Here is a 17,621-nt window from a genome sequence, read left to right as displayed (position 1 = left end):
GTATTATATATACGTGATGCAAAAAAGTGATGCAACAAAGGCTAGAGGGGGTGGGGAAAGGCTGTTACAGTTAGTAACCCTCTGGCATTGTCCTGCTCCTCAATGGGTCACATCTATGTGTCTACAGCAGAAATTTAAAAGCCAACTAAGCTGACACTTTTAGGAAAAATATTATGCTAATTCCCATTCTATTCTAGTGCAGATAACTTGTCAAATTACCCTGAGTCTATATAAATATATATATATAATATATATATATATATGTATATATTTCTTTTAGTCCTCAACAGAACTTGTGAGCAGATAAGAAACTAAGGTCCTCAAGATCAGAACACTAAGATGCTAAAGGAAGTAGACTAGCCCTTTTTTTGTTTTTTGTTTTGTTTTGTTTTGTTTTGTTTTGTTTTGACTAGCCCTCTTCTTAACCTCTGTTGCTTAAAACAACCTTTAAGTGACTTACGTTTTAATTTTACAACTGATTACCACACAGGATATTTCTTGGCAGACAGAATTAAAAATTTTAGGAGAAAAGCACTGATAGACATGTGTTGAATTTTAAATTATGAGAAGCAGCGCACCTCGGTACTTTCCTAACTCTGGCATCACTCAAATTATCTTTCTATCCTTTTCTATATCCCCTACCATCCCACAGGTCAATTAAAAAAAAAAAAACTAAAACTAAAATCCATTGAGTACCTATTCTGTGCCAGGCACTATCATTCATTGCTTTGCTTTATTCATTTCCTAAGATCAAAACAGTTTCACAGAGAAAGTTAGTGATTCACCAAAATGAGGAATTTGACATGGAATGAGGGTGTCTTTGATTCATTAATACATCACATGTCTTCTGTGCCTTTTTTCCCTTGTTCACTTGCTAGCATTTCCTTAAGAGAGGCCAGAATCAACGTTCTATGCCTCATGAAGCCAATTACTTTAATGGTTAAGATAGCACAGCAGTATTAGAAATGCAAGGCTAATTCTCTGCAAGCCTTCCCTTCACCCTCCACTCCACCACCAGCATTCTATTTCCTTATGTATTTCACTGTAAAAATCTTTTGTTCTTTGTATATGTCTTTCTTCCCCAACCACCTTTTGGAAGAGTTTGTGGTAGAATGCATCAGCCTGAAGAAATTCCTTTTTTAGCAAGAGTGCCCTGTAGACTCTGGCCCTTTATCTGCTTCCCCAGTTGCAACCAAAATGGAGGAGAACCCTCAGGTTCTCCTCCATTAAACCCAATGAACTGTTAAACCCAATGAACTGTTGTCTGGTTGTGACAAAGGGAAACAGGAGATAACAATCTGGTAAGAAAAGGTTTTTGTGGGGTGCCTAGGTGGCTCAGTCGGTTAGGCTCCCTCTCCCCTCTGCTTGTGCTCTCTCTCACCATCTCTTTCTCTCTTAAATAATAAACGAAATCTTTAAAAAAGAAGAAGAGTTTTGTCTTGTATCTCAATTCACCAACCCATAGCCCAACAAACTGCAGTCCTGGCACAGCAGCCCGTGCTGCATCCATTCCCTTTTGCATACTTTATATAATCACCACTTTTGACAAATTGATATCCAAAATGAGTGATCTGATACCCATTGCTATAAATGCTTTAAATGGTGCTTTTCTTCTGTCATAGTCAAAGGCATACTCTCAGGTTGCAATTAACTTTGAGGCTAGGGAGGTAATAATTATGGTCTCTTTGCATTGGACATAAATGAGTCCATTTATCAGCATTAGAGTTACAAATGATCAATCTTCTAAAAGCAGCGCAAGCAAGCACCTCACTGCCTATATACTCCTTTAGGATCAAGAGCACCCAGCTTTCAGTAGGGAAGTCAATCCAAAATGCATGTATCCCATCAGGCCCAGGAAATAATGGGAAGCATCAAGGTAAAAAGGATTGTTTTCAAAAGGAAGGACAAGGAGGAGGAAGAGGGCAGGAGGAGGAGGAGAAGAATTTCACCTGAAAGACACAAATCACACAAACTATTAGAATCACAGTAGGGAGATAAAGGTAAATTTTTAAAGTCACCCAACTCATTATCACCCGGAGCACGGAGTGTGGTAATAAAACTATCCATGGCTAGGGGAAATGTGGGATGCGTGGGGAAGAATTCTTATGGGGTGGCTGTTCTATAGGCACATTCACCCTTTTCATATACAGCTAGCTCATAGGTAATTCCACACTGAATATTTTTATTTTCTTAGATGATATCAATTCAGTATGGCTCCAAAATCTTCTTCAACCAACTCTCAGCCAAAAAAAAAGGGGGGGGGGGACATGGTAAGGATATCTGAGGACTGTTTTTAAACTATTCTAATAGAAAACGATCATCTACCAATTGGTTTGTATGTGTGTTATCATAAAAAAAAAACAGCAGAGCAAGACAGAAAGAGACAGACAGATGGATAGACAATGACTGATTGCAAATAATATCTAATATACATTACCTGCAGAGCAAGATACATAGTATATTATGTTCGATATTTATATATCCCAGAAAGATTCAGAAAGGAAAAGTAGGAGACCAAGATAGGGTCAGGATACCATGGATTGATCCCATCTTCATTTCATTTGTTTGTCTTATCTGGGAACTCATTTTGCCAGACATTAACCACCCTAGACATTATGCTGAGATCTAGAAGCAGCCTTAAGAGGTGACTGGGGGAGCTTTGGTTACCCAATCCCTCCATCAATAGCTGGGGTCTCTACAGATAAACACACAATCTTAATAATTATTGTGTTCTTGCTCTGCAAAGTCAGCTTCAAGACGAGTCCCCTGACCCTGCCTCCCAACCCTCTCCACCAGCAATTCCAGAGCAACCACTGAATGAAGTCACCAGACCACGAATGTCACTCCAGCGCTCACTGGGTGCTGGTGGTAGCTTGTGTTTGGTTGGTTTGCTCCATAACTAGCTCAAAACCGCCTTGCGCTATTTTCAAAGACGGATCCCCTCCTATCAGACCGGCTTGAATCCCACCGGCCAAGCCTGGCAGCCCTGGAGGGGCAACAGTTAATTTTGTGGAGCTGCAAGGATCCCTCCTAGCTCTCTGTGAGGACACACACGGCCCAGAACAGATCCGCCTCCCCCCCATCCCCCCACCCCCCTTCCTCTATCCTCCCACACACACCTGCCCCCACCTCACAGCCTCCCTGTTTGCAAGCAGTCACCTGACCCTGGGATCTTCCGAAGCCCCTCACCACCCAGCGGCCTTCAGAGCCGCCTGTGAGGCTATCTGTTGAGGAAAGGGCCCTCTCTGAGAGCGCAGTGTTTCTCCTGCCTACAGCGGGATACAGATAGGGACAGAGACTCCAGCCATCCCCGGGAACCCAGTGTCACAAAGAGCTCCTCTGATCCCGCTGGCATCTGGGCTTCCCCTCATTAGCACATTAAAGCTGCTCTGTCCCTTCCCTCAGAGCCGCTCTGTCTGTCCCACTGACGGCCTCTATGGAGCCTTTTAGGCCCACGCTCATTTAGAAACCTCCCCAGTTCAAGAGGCACTAACCCCTTCCCGGAGCCTGTCAAGCCCCTTCACAAACCACAGGTACCTCCGGAGCAGTCTCACTCTGAGAGGCGCGGCCAGACAGCGGGACAGACGCCGCCTGCCAAGTCGGTCTTACAAGAAGAGGCTTTCTTAAAACAGAACAAAAAATATATATTTTTTTAATTATATCTAGCTTTCAACAAAGAGTACCCATTGAAGTAAACAGACTTGCGCTTTGTTCACAGACGGGTGGCTTCCCCTTCAGATTCTGACTGACAAGGCTCAGGAGGAAATCCAGCAGGGCCCGCGCGGCCTGCACTCCGGTCCTCACACGCGGGAGGCGGCGGGCAGCATCTATCACCGGCCTGACGCCGGCCGAGCCCTGGAGAGCCTGCTCGCCTTTGGATTTTGTGACCAGGATAGACCACGGCGTGGCGCCTGGCCAGCATTCCCAGCCCGCAGCCCGGATGTTACTTCATTTAAAAATCCCCCCCCCCCCCAAATGCAATGGGAAACGAAGGCCTAGGATTATTTTAACTAGTTTCCAAGTGAGGAAGTTGAGGCCCCAAACTTACGTCAGTTGCCTCAGACGGAGCATGTATCAGTCACATTCTGAAGGGGACACCATCACGCCAGTGGCCCAGACACAAAAATCTCTGAGTGACTTTTAATCCCCTCTTCTGTCTCTCCCACCTTATTACCCAATGTAATCAGGACCCAAATCCTACTGAGCTCCCCCAAATATGTCCCGTACCAATATCCTGACTTCTTCAAAGCTGAACTCACAGATGGTTGTTGCCGGCCGCGTCACTCGGGCCCAGATCCGTCGCTGAGTCCACCCTACCCAAGGCAGACTTCTTTCTGCCCATCACACCCCCCACCTCATCCCTTCTACAAACATCAGGCACACAGCGCTGCCCCTCAATCCTACTATCCTCCTTTCGTATATTCCCCTTCTGACTCTTCAGAATGACTGCTGCCCGTTTCCCTCTGCACAAATGCCCTGCAGGCCTCCCCCCGCCCAGCTCCTCCGTTCCCAATGGACATCCTTGCCTCAGAGCTCTCAGAGAAAGCGAAGCAGCCAGCCAGGAACTGACTTCTATTCCCATCACCAAACCTACCAAATCTCCTTCCTTCATGCCCACAGGTGCAGCTCCGCTCTCGTATCATGGACAGTGTCCTGGTCCTCTCCAAGGCCAACCTCTCCCCCTTGGATCCCGCCATCTTACCTTCTCAAGGTGTTCCCTCCTTCCCTCATATGCAATTTTCCCTTAACAGCATATCTTTCCCGTCAGCGCACAGACCTTTTGTGTTATCTCCTCTATTAAGAGACTCTCCCTTTGCCCCTCATTAGGGCAAAACTTCCCAAAAATTATGTTCTGTAGCCCTCACCTCACTTTCCCTCACCAGCCATTCCATCCAGGCTTCCCTGTGCACCTCCACTCTGAACCTCTGCCTTTCAGGGCCCCCAAGGTTTCCACATTGCTGAGCCACTCGCTGCCCATTTCTCTGTCCTTCCCTTAATTACCTCAGCACAGGGCACCACTTATTTCCTCCCTCCCTCCTTCCTTCCCTTAGGCTTCCGAACACTACACCCTCCTGTTTTCTCACCTACTTCAGACCACTCCTCCTCCAGTTCCTTTGCTGGGTCCTCCTCCTCTGACTCAGAGGCTGATGCACTGCCCAGTTTGACCGTGGGCTGCCTCTTGTCCTCTCTCTACACTTTGTCTCCAGATGATCTCATCCGGGACCACCCTCGTGACTCCCAAATGCAAATCCCCAGCCCCTGCGTTCTCCCCAGAATCCTAGACTCCAGCTGTCACTGCACATTTCCGCTAAACGTTTCTAACTGAACTTGCTGGAAGTCAATTCCTGACTTTCTCCCATATTTGTTACTCCCCCTGTCTTTCCCATCTTAGACCATGGCAGTAGCACCTTCACTCACCTGGTTTCTCAAGCTCCCCAAGCTATAATTTTTCTTTGTTTTTCCCTGTGCAGCCTCATCAAGTCACTCATCTAGTCCCATGGACTCCATCTCCCAACGCAGGTCACTCCAAGACACAATTGTTTCTCTCTACCACCATTGCTACCCTCTGGTCCAGCCTCCAACATCCCTTTCCTCCAGGAACCACTCACCTCTCCCACAATCCATTCTAGCTGGTCTTTAAAACATTAACCAGACTACTCTTTCACTGAATACCTTCCAGTTGCTCCCCCATCCCACTTAGAATACAGCCCAAGCTCATCTCCTGACCCCTGAGGCCCTAAAAGATCTTATGAGTCCGTTCCCCAGGAGCTCTTCCCCTCCTCTGCTCACTGCCATCCTGCACTCCTGTCTTCCTCTCTTTCAGCACACTATTCCTGCTTGTCTCATCTTAGCATCTCTGCCTGGAGTGACCTTCGTGTGGCCAGTTCCTCCTGGCCATTCCGATCTTAGCTTCAATGTCACCAGAGAGAGAGAGAGAGGCCTCTTCTGATCCCTCAAGTTAAAGCACCACCCACCGGCTCTCTGTCACCTCCCTCCACTTTAATCCTCTGTGTGGTATCTAGCACAACTGGATATCTTTCTTAGTATTTGTTCATTGCCTGCCCCAACTCCAATGTTGTCACCAGAAGAGTGAAGATCTCTTATGCCTTGCTCCCTGCAGTATCCCCATTATCCACATGATGCCTCTTACCTGGCTCGATAATTATTTGTTGAATGGTGGCACAGCTCCTAGTCTGTGCTCCTCAGAGCTTGAAGGGAAGCCCTACCAGTGGCTCTGCCACTCAGGATAGTTACCCTCCCTTCTGTTACTTAGACCTAGAATATGCTCTTTTTCACTTTGTGATCCCTGAAAAGTAGCATCTCCACTCATACCCCATTCCGGGATGCTGTGCTGTACCACCCCTCACTTTAAAAAGTTATCCTGCCCAGCATTTAAGGTGGGAGCCTCAACCCAGGCTTTTTGGGTTAAGCCCTTGATACCTAATGTAGCTCTCATCAGTGTCTCCACATCACCAGATTTCCAAGGCCACGACCAGCACCAGCCTCATGCCACCACTATGAGGAACCCCTTCTCCATGATCAGATATACTTCCAGACTCACTGTTGAATCCAGACTCACTGTTGTCCCCTCTTGGATATTGGGCTGGGACCAGTGCCTCTCAAACTTTCTACCATAAGGTACCAGTTGCTTCTTTCAATTCCTTGCAGGTAATACTTTTGAAAAATGCAATTTTAAAAACCAACTGCTGGAAAAATAAAATGACAAAAACCAAAAACTTATCAGAATACATGACCCCATTTTTAATATTACAAGGAAAGACATAAAAGTTCCATCACATAGCTATGAATATTTCTAAATGCTCACTCTCGATTTCATGTTCATGTCTGCATTCTGGTTACACAGTTTCTGAATCAGCGCAGGTCCTGGGACCACAGTCTGAGTAGCTGGCTGCTGTCCTCCTGGCTGTGTGTCTAGTTCACACAACACCTTGTGTCTCTTCTGCCCTGATGAGCAGATCCCTTCCTTGAGGCAACTTTTAAATAACCTTTCATAAAACAAATACTAAATAACCACAATGTTGCAGACACTGTTGGGTACTTTCTCCAAAATAATCTAACCTTCCTCTTCCTGTTCTTGGACCAGATTCTGTCCAAACCACAGAACTTCCTTCTCCCTGCCTCCATCCCATTTAGACTCTTTTCTCCTCGCCCCTAAATGGCTATGGTAGCTCATAACTTGTCCCCCACACCCAACCCCTCCCCTCTTCATCAGTCCTACAGACTGGGTTCAGAATATCATGTTTAGGCACATCTCTGATCATGTCCTTTCTCTACTCAATAACCTGCAATGGTAATAATCCACAGAGTGAAGTCTAACTCCTTATCGGAGCACCTAAGGGTGCCCATTGTCTGACTCCATCCTACCATTCCAACCTTACTTCACTCTAGACCTTCTTTACCCCCACATAATATTGTCAAACTGGACACTTACTATCTCACCCGATATTTGGTTTCATCCCTTCTACTACCCCTCTTCTTCCACATGGTTCTTTCCTATCCATCTGTTATGTGTATTGAAAGTTTATGTCCCCTCAAAGTTCATGAATTGAAGCCCAAATTCCCAATGTGATGGTATTTGGAGGTGGGACCTTCAGAAGGTAATTGGATTTAGATGAAGTCACAAAGGTGGAGCCCCCATGATGGAATTAGTGCCCTTATAAAAAGACACAGGAGAGGGATTGCTCTCTTGCTCTACAAATCAAAGATATGAGAAGATGGCTGTCTGCAGGTCAAGAAGGCCACCCCCAGACACTAAATCGGCTGACACTCTGATCTCAGACTTCCCAGCCTCCAGAACTGTGAGGCATAAAAGACTATTGTTTAAGCCACCTAATCTATGGTATCTTGTTATAGCAGCCCCAGAAGACATTATCTCTCAATGCCAAAGGTAAATGCCATCCCTGAACCTTCCCACCCTGTTACCAGTCTAGTGTGGGCTCTCTGTCCTCTGTAGTCCTATAAAAGCACTAAACTATATGACCACAAATATTGGTTTTTCTCTCTCTCTCTAACAGGATGATAATATAACTACTTTTATTATTATAAGAATAATGTGATATAAATTTTATAATATAAAAATATATACTTTATAATGTAAAATTTAAGAATTTGATCCATTGTCTACATGCTGATTTTAACTCAAATACTCTCAATAGATTGTATCAAATTATATAAGAAAGCATGCAGTCCTTCCACTAACTCATCCCCATGCTGTTGTCATATTTTAAATCTCTCTTACCTGCAACACATGAACATGTATCCAAGGTCCCTCAAACCTGCGTATGCATCTGTCAGAATGTTAATATTGTCAGGAAACTCTCTTTTCTTTTTTTGTTTGTTTGCTTATTTTTAGGAAATTCTATTTTCCTGATTTATATGGTATTGACCTTTGATAGGCTCATCCTGTAATGGCAGAATGAAATTCAAATCTATTCTCCTTTTTCCCCTAACATTCTTAAGGTTGATAAACATTAATGGCTATTCCTGATTTTTTTAAAGTCTTAGATGAAACAAATTGTATTGTATTCATCAAGAAAGATCGACCTCTGGACTCTGTGTACACTTCAAGTAATTTTATTATGGGTTCAGTCTTCCTCTTGAGTAGTCTGCCTAGAGGTGAAACAGCTAAATTATGGGGGGGTTTTTGTACACCTCTGTTAGATCAGCTTGAAAATCTAATCATTTTTGATAGGTGATGTATGTTACTGTTATTTCTACTTTACTTAAATTGTTCCCTTGATAAATTATCTTGAAAGGGTAATAACAGTTAGAAACTCTACCAATGGTACCCAAGAGTCCTCTTCAGCCCATACCTATCTGGTTCACTACCTTGATCCTGCAGTGCCCAACTTATAGGAAGAACTCAATAAATATTCATTGAATAAATGAATGAATGAATGAGAAATCAGTAAAGTATTTGTCTTATACAATAGATCAGTACTTTCACTAGCTCAAAATCAGGGATGATTTAGGAATTGTAGCCCTGTAATTCTAAATATGGACATAATTAGATTGATGTGGTTTTTGTAAAATCCCATGTTTATTCAGTTCATCGTAGGTTTCCCTAATTAATTTGTTTAAATGGCAAGAATTTTTGGTATATAATATCAGAACTTGCAAAATGGTACTTTTTCAAGCATCACAGAGTCATATACATAAATTATCATTAGAGAAAGTTTAGAATTTAAATCCAGTAGAAAACAATATTTAAAAAATTTTAATGAGTATTCTTAAACAAATTACATTTATTGCCATTGACTGGAGCATGACATTTTTCTAAGAAAATATCTTCTAAAACATATTTATTTTTATTGTTTTCCTTGGCATTTCCTATGAAATTTCTTCCTAACTATTGTGCATTCAAGTAGTCCCTGTATAAGGTCAAAACGATAGAATGAGAAGTTCAGCATGGATTGCAGAGTGAACAATTTATTTATAGGACTTTAGTATCTAGGCATCTGGAAACATATAATTAGACATTACTCATAAAAATTCAGGTTATAGATTATAATGATTAACTCTCAGTAGCAGAACACGTGTCATGTTACCCAGTTAGATTCTGAGGTCCCTCAGGCCAAGAATAATATTTTGTCATGTATGTGTCCTCCAGAAGAGGGCTCAACACTCAGTAAGAGATTAAGAACAAATAAGCACAGAAACATCAACTGGGTATAAAAGCAGTCAATGGAATGGAAGAAAATATTGGTAAATCATATATCTAATAAGGGGTTAATACCCAGAATATATAAAGAACTCCTACAACTCAACAACTAAAACAAACAAACAAACAAAAAAACCAAATAATCCAATTTAAAAATGAGCAAAGGACTTAAATCAACATTTCTCCAAAGAAGACATACAAATGGCCAAAAAGCATAAGAAAAGCTGCTCAATATCATTAATCATTAGGGAAACACAAATCAGAACCACGATGAGACATTATTTCACATCCATTAGGATGGCCAATATCAAAACACACACACACACACAAAGTAACAAGTATTGGCAAGTACGTGGAGAAATTGGAACTCTTATACACTGTGAGAATGTAAAGTGGTGCCACTGCTATGAAATGGTGCCACTGCTATGAAAAACTCCAAGAAATAAAAATAGAATCACCATAGGATCCAGCAATCCCACTTCTGGGTACATATCCCAAAAAATTGAAAAGAGGATCTTGAAGATACATTTTCACACTCATGTTCATTGCAGCTTTATTCACAACTGCCATGGGATGGAAGCAAGCTAAATGTCCATCAACGGATACATGGATAAAGTAAATGTGGTATATACATACGGTGGAATATTATTCAGACTAAAAAAGGTAAGAAATCTTCTCACACGGTGGTACAACGTGGATGAACCTTGAAGACATTATGTTAAGTGAATCAAGCCTGTCATAAAAAGACAAATACTACATGATTCCATTTATATGAGGCATCCAAAACAGTCAAACTCTTAGAAACAAAAAGTATAAAGGTGGTTGCCAGGGTCAGTGTGGGAAGGGAAAAAGGGGTGTTTAATGGATTCAGTTTCAGTTTCAAGATGATAAAATTCTAGATGTGTGCTGCATGACAATGTGTATACAAATAACACTACTGTACACATAAAAATGGTTAAGATGGGGATCCCTGGGTGGCGCAGCGGTTTGGCGCCTGCCTTTGGCCCGGGGCGCGATCCTGGAGACCCGGGATCAAATCCCACATTGGGCTCCCGGTGCGTGGAGCCTGCTTCTCCCTCTGCCTGTGTCTCTGCCTCTCTCTCTCTCTCTCTCTCTCTCTCTCTCTCTGTGACTATCATAAATAAATAAAAATTTTTAAAAAAAGGTTAAGATGGTAAATTTCATGTCATGTGGTTTGGCCATTAAAGATAAGAATAAACGAATGTATACTTGTATGTGTTTGCGCCTCAGTCAAGAAATAGGCAAAATATTTGTGAGGTATTTCTCCACGTGGCTACTGCAGTTTAACTTCCTAAGAATACTTTTTTTAGAAACATAATCAAGAATTAATGTGCTTGAAAAATGTACAGTGAATGCTCACTGGCCTGAACTCAAACAAATGAGAAAGCTAAGCTAAAACCTGGTGGTGGTATTCTCACATTCTGCATTCTACTTTTATGAGAAATGGCAATTAAATAATAAATCAGCTCTTGCATTAGATAACCTTAGAACTATATGAGCAGCCAACTCAATTTCCTATATCATCTGCATGTACAGCAGTGTTTGGTAAAAATAGACTTCTATTATGATGACCCTGAGACGTTGAAGATCTTGAAAGGAAAATTATGCAAAGAGACGTCCATTTTCTTACACATTACTTGGAAATGTATCATCTCTATCCCACATAAACCAAATATTCCTTTAATATAAATGCTCATTTCTCCAAGCCCTCTGTATAAAAAATAAGCATACGGGATGATCTTTTATTTTCATAATTTTGTCCTCTGGTTAAAAATAAATGCATCCTTCGACATCTTTTGTTTACTACTGATCTTAGAAATGTCTGTTTTTGATCACACCACCCGGTTCCATTTGTAATATTGTATATCAGTTATACTCATTACTAGTTGGTCTTCCCTTTTGTTTTGACATCTGTTAGAAGCAGCAGCTTAAGAAAGAGCCTCACTATCAATTTTTCAACAAGAGCTTTCTGACTTGATAAAGGATCATCTAAATTATGTCTTCATCAACTGTACCTATTACTTAGTTCAAGCATCATCCTGTTCCTTGGCAGCCATTCTGTTAGTTTACCATATTCTGTCCACCTTATTTAATGACTCATGATATATGTGATATGCACATATTGTCCTATCTTACACAGGTAACTTCCCATGTTGATTTTATTTAGGCTTGCTACCAACTCTCTATGTATCCTCCTTAATGTTTCTTGGTTTTCAATTCAAAAATTCTTCAGACGTTTTAAAATTAATAAAATGAATCAAAACGTAAATTGGAAATCGGTTCCAAATCAAACGAATGGATGACCCAGCGTCACACTAGTGGATCCATTTTAGTGATTAGATATCCCTACTACAAGACTCGAAAAGGCAGAAACCCCTTTGTAACTTGAGACAACACAATGAATGTCTTGTGGGGAAGAAAGTGGGTCAAAACTAGAAATTCACAGTCATTTTTGTTAAGATCTGAAAATAATATTCAACTGGGAAAAGATAAATAAAACCATACACATGCAAAACACAAAACAAGCAACTACTTGTTTTTCACAAACATTTCATTAAGTGATCATTTTAGAAGAGTAAATCTCTGGCTACTCTATAGACTAGTGTCTACTCCTCCATCTTTCTAAGAAATCTACCAGGATTCAGCAGTTCTTGTGAAAGTGTCAACTGTTGCCCTTGAGATGTTTTCTTTTTTTGTCATATACTGCTTGCCCATGACAGGGTAATAAATATTATTCCCTGCTAAGAAATAAATGAGGAAGAATTTGCCATATGTTTTCCTTGCTTGAACTGATACATTATTCTAAACCCTTGAGAATGAAAGAAATAACAATTATCTCAGCATTGGAATCATCTTGGATTTCCTGTGTCCTACTGCCAAAACAATTTTGAATACCACAGGGAGAAGAATGTGACACATCCCATTAACTGATTTTTAAAAATTACCTGGCACCTCCTTTTTCATCAAAATCTTGGATACTATTAGATCCTAATCTAATTGCTTTACAGAAAGTGAGTTATCAATGAGATACCCAATTGTCATGTACAAAATGCAGCAATCCAATTCTACAAGCTTATAAAAATTGGGGGGGGGGATGCTAAGGAGCTATACTGAGGAAAGTAAAATGATGCAGGACAACGTCAGGCAGATTTCACTAAGGTAACACTACATTTTCATTCTACGCTTCTTGAGAATAAGTTCCTACAATTAATTATTAATCAGTACTTTTCTTTTTACCTATCGCTGGGTAGATATAGATAGCATATGTGTTTGCATTTCTTCCTCTGAGTTGGCAGGTAGCTATTGTTACAGACTGCCACCAGTGGCAAGCAAATCGTGGGGCTTACGTTGCTCATAGTCTGTCTAATGCTCTCCATCTCACTGCACCATCCTCAGACTGTCAGCACTGCCCCTTTGGCCCAATGGGATGCTAAGAGCTAACTCACAGTGGTGCAATGTCCCATTCTGTCACTGAAGAGACTACTGGCCAGCTCACAGCAATAGAATGCTGCCAACCATAAATCTGCATGCCAAAAGTTGGAGGGATATTTTTTTATATTGGCTCTAAACTTCCAGATTTGCAACCTCACTTTCTGCTAACAGCTAACTTGCTGCATGCCAGAAGCAAATGAAAAAAAGCAACTGAAACCCAGAGGACAGTAAGTTGATAGGGCAGTGCAGGTAAAGGCTACAGAAATATTAAGGAAAAATGAAGAGTAAAAGAAGAAGAAAAAGAAGGGTGATAAAATGATCATAAGTTTTGAGAAAATGGACAATGCTTATGATTTGGCCCCAGTGGCCCAGCCTGATAACTATTACTGGCTAGATCCATCATACTTGGAGGGTTCAAACTAGAGGGGAGCCACAGCTAAATGCTGGCACAAGATCTCCAAAATTCCAGTTTCCTCCCACGCTGTTGCTTGTAGAGCCCAGTCACTCAGCAGCCACTACCAATGGCCTCCTGTTGACATAATCAAGGCGCAGAAGCCAACCTCATCAGCATGCTAATGAAATTATTCCATTGAGATTTCTATATTTAATCTTTTTTTCAGTCTCCGTACCAAAGATGCTCCTTCTCAAAAGAAATCTTTTCTTCTCTCCCTTGAAGGATAAGGAAAGACCATTAACTCAATACAAAATACTATGCTGAAAATTCTCAAGAATTCTGAAAGACAACTAAACGTTTTAGTTGAAGTGGGAAGGCTACTACCCTAGGTAGGTTCCCATTCACAGACGCGCCTGTGATGACATGTCATTGACCCAATCTTTCCATCTAAAGTCTTCCTCTAAAAATTGGGACTAGTACAGCTCATGTCACGCAGATCACTGAAGGCTTAGTAAAACACAAAGTTCTACTCTTGATGTACTTAGGACTTCATTTGCTTGCGATGCTCCCACAGACCCACCTCAGGCAACAAAAATCCACTGAATGCATGAATTCATGCAGAGCTTTATACTCGCCCAAGTATTTTCTTTAGTATTATCTCATGACAAGAGCAGGAAGACAGGTATTATAAAACACATTTTACAAATGCAGAAACCGAGACCCAGGGAGATGCGCAGCTCTGCCCGGGAGCCACGTGGCTAGTTACTGGCTGCTGAGAGATGATGACAACCAAGTCTCCTCGGTGATCTTTTTATTCCGGACTCTAAGACTCATTAAATACCAAGAAACAATCTGCACGGAATCAAGAATAACTTATACTCAAGGAAAGAAAAATGAACGCTTGCACCAGGTTTTTTTTTTTCCTTCCAGTTTGATGACGGACAGTGATATTTAACATACTCTGCTTAAAAATCTAAACATCCAATGCCAAGATATTTACAATTCAAAAAAAAAAAAAAAAAACCCAGAGGTGTTCATGAGGACTAGGAAACCCACATACTATGTACCAAGCCAGCATCTTCTTGATTTACTCTGGTCGCTTTTAAAATGTAATATTCTGGAAGGTGTTGTCCTAAGCTACAACTTGGAGGAAAGTAGAGGCTTGACTTCCTATTACCAGCTCATAATCTCCTCCAACGTGAATTTCTTGTGGTGTGCTAGTACATGGAAACCTACTGAAAGCTCGCATACACGTCAAGTCTTCACTAGGCGACTCGAACGGTTTGGGATTTGTTATACCTGATTTAAACCATGCTCCAAGCTTCCACTTCTGTACATATTTTTTGCTCCCACTACAGCTTGCAGCCCCGCGGAGTCCTACGCAGAGCACCGCCGCGCAGAAACCTGGACGACCAGGGCGACCTTAGGAGTCCCCCGCACGGATGCATCCAGAAGGCACACACGCACTCGAATAAAAACACGCAAAACCAATTACCCGATTTTTCTTTTTTTTTTTTTTTTTTTTAAGCGTCAGCTCTCCGACCATTTCAAGTTACTTAAGTAGAAAAAGTGCCTTTCACCCAACAGTTGCGCCAGGGCCCGCGTCTACGCGCCAACCCGGGTTCCCCTCCTAGAACGCCTCGTCCTTGGTGCGGCCACTGCGCAGGTCCCAGCGCGGTCTGCGCTCGCCTCCCCGGGCTCCGGGCCGCCCCCGCGCGCACCTTCCTCGCAGGCTCCTCGCGCCCCGCCTGGGTCCCCCCGGCCTCCAGCTCCGCGCTCCCGGGTCCCCGCGTGCGCGCGGGCGAGCGGCCACCGGAGCGTCGGACGGCGCGCAGCGGGGCCCCCGCCCGGCCGCCGCCGCGACCCCGTGCCCCGCGTGGAGGCGGGAGACCGCGCCTTCCCGCCTGCGCCCGGGCCCCTGGGGGGTCCGTCCATCCCTCGCTCCGCGGTCCCGGGGGCGCAGAGCCGGGGTCGAGCGGGTAACGCGATGTGCACGCGCGGGGACGCGGCGCGAGTGCGGACCCGCCTCTCGGCGAACTCCCGCCCCGGACCCGCCGCGCTCCGCTCCGGGACGAGCTGCCACGGCCTCCCCGCGGGCTCCGCGCGCACCGTCGCCGCGTGCCCTGCGACCCCGTCCCGAGGGGCCTCGGGGCCGGGGAGGGGGAGCCGCAGCCCGCGCCCCGCGCCCCGCGCCCCGCGCCCCCGCTCACCTGTTCAGCACTTTGCGGATCCTCTGGCGGACGCCGGCGCGGGAGGAGGCGGACAGGCTGCCGCCGCCGCCGCCGCCGCCCTCGGCCGGCAGGTTCTCGATGGTGCTCACCACATGGTTCGGCGGGGCCGGCGGCGGCGGCTGCAGCGGCTGCGGCGGCGGCTCGGCGGGGATCATCGCGGCGGAGGCGGCGGCGGCGGCGATCAGAACGCGGCCGGGCGCATCGTGCGCCGGCTCGGAGCCCGGGAACGCGCAGGGGAGCCGGCCGGGCGGCCGCGGCCCGGGGAGGCGGCGCTGCCCGCGCGGCGGCGAGGCTGGGGGGCGCGGGGGGCGCGGGGGGGCACCGGGGACCCGCCGCTGCGGCCGCCGCCGCCCAGCCCGCCGCTCACTCCGCTCCCGTCCGGGTGCGCGCCCCTGTCTCGGCCGCCGCCGCCCCGGCTCCTCCCGAGCCGCGTCCCCAAGTCCTGGCGCGCCCGCCAAGTGGCCGGGGAGGGGGTCGGCTCAGCCCACCCGCGCGGAGACCGCGGCTGGGGCTCCGGGCTTCGCGTCGCTCCCTCGGCGCCCCGGTCCCCGCACGCCCGGGCGGCTGCCGTCTGTGTCTCCCGGAGTGAGAGACCGAGAGTGAACCCGGAGAGCCGGGCGGGGGCGCCGCGGCGGCGGGAAGGGGGGCCGGGGCGGGGACACGCGCGCTCCGTCCTCGCCAGAGGGCGCTCCCGAGGCGCCTCCTGGCCGCGACCCTCCCCGCAGGTCCGCCCGAGGCCCTAGCGCGCGGTTGCGGCGATTGCTTCGTTCGTTCGTCCGTTCTTTCATTCATTCATTCATTCATTCATTGCTGCCGTGAGGCTTGGGGGGAGACCCTCCCTCTCTGGTTTGCGGGGGCTCCGCGCTCCCGCCGCCCCGCGGAACCTTAGCACCCCCTTCCCGGGACAGCGCCAGGGCCCCGCCCGCCCCGAATTAAACCCCCGGGCTCGAACACCCTAACTTACTGCCCCGTCGCTCACCTTAACGGGCCCGGGGGAAGTGGGAGGAGAAACAACTTCGCACGAAGAATTCATTCTAGAAACTGGAGAGAAAGCACGCCAGGCCGACGCATCGCTCGGCTCGGTGTTTGCAGCGCCCTGCAGGGAACGTAGGCAGATGCGCCTTCCAGCTGCGCCTCTGAAACTTGCCGGCGGACCCTCCCGCGGCGACCTGGCGCTTAACGCGCTGAGACACAGTCTCCTTTGTGCACGGAGGCCACGCGCGCCTTTCTCGCCCGTGGTGGTGTAAGAGTTAAAGGAGGCAAACCACCCAGCAGGGGGCCCTGATGGCTTCTTCACTGGGGCTCCGACCAGAGCAGCTCCACTCCCCAAAGGGAGACAAACCCCTGAGAATCTGGCACAAAAAACTTAGACCTAACACAAGACCGTATTTCTCTCGAAGGAAACTGATTTCCGGCTCGGGCATCTCCGACGCCAATTGCTCCAGATTCCAGTTAAATAACTGACTCTTAAGAGAGTTGTATTTTTTTTCACATTTTCTTTTATCTAGATTGCCTGGATAGGGATCCGACTGTGAAAAATGACAGGCATTTTTTATTTATTTCTTTTTCTCCATGTTGGTGCAGCGTGTAGAATTACTTGCCCTGAACGTGGTTAAAACGTAAGCATGCTAAATAAATAAATAAATAAATAAATAAATAAATAAATAAATAAATAAATAAAATAAAATAAATAAGCGTGCTTACAGGAAGGCCTGCTAAGACCGCCACTGAGGCCAAATGCACAAATAAAAAAATACTGGTGATTTGCCAAGGAGAATGGGGTTGGGGGAAAAAAAATGACATTCCAGAAAGGAATGTGCTATGTGTGATTAACAAAAGGGAGAGGAGAGGATGACAAGAT

General features: G+C 45.5%; 1 protein-coding gene across 1 annotated transcript in view; it reads right to left on the bottom strand.

The window, feature by feature from the left end:
* The window catches only part of SLC35F1 (solute carrier family 35 member F1), a 387,573-nt gene extending 371,658 nt beyond the window's left edge, over positions 1–15,915 (bottom strand). The window contains exon 1 of the mRNA XM_038525493.1: positions 15,740–15,915. Coding sequence (XP_038381421.1) covers positions 15,740–15,915 — 176 coding nt within the window. The remainder of the gene's footprint in view (positions 1–15,739) is intronic.
* Between the last annotated feature and the right edge of the window lie 1,706 nt (positions 15,916–17,621).

The sequence above is a fragment of the Canis lupus genome, chromosome 1 (genome assembly GCF_011100685.1).
Source record: "Canis lupus familiaris isolate Mischka breed German Shepherd chromosome 1, alternate assembly UU_Cfam_GSD_1.0, whole genome shotgun sequence".
Classification (NCBI taxonomy): domain Eukaryota; kingdom Metazoa; phylum Chordata; class Mammalia; order Carnivora; family Canidae; genus Canis; species Canis lupus.
The sequence above is the reverse complement of the archived record's forward strand: the minus strand, read 5'-3'. Positions and strand labels throughout refer to the sequence as shown.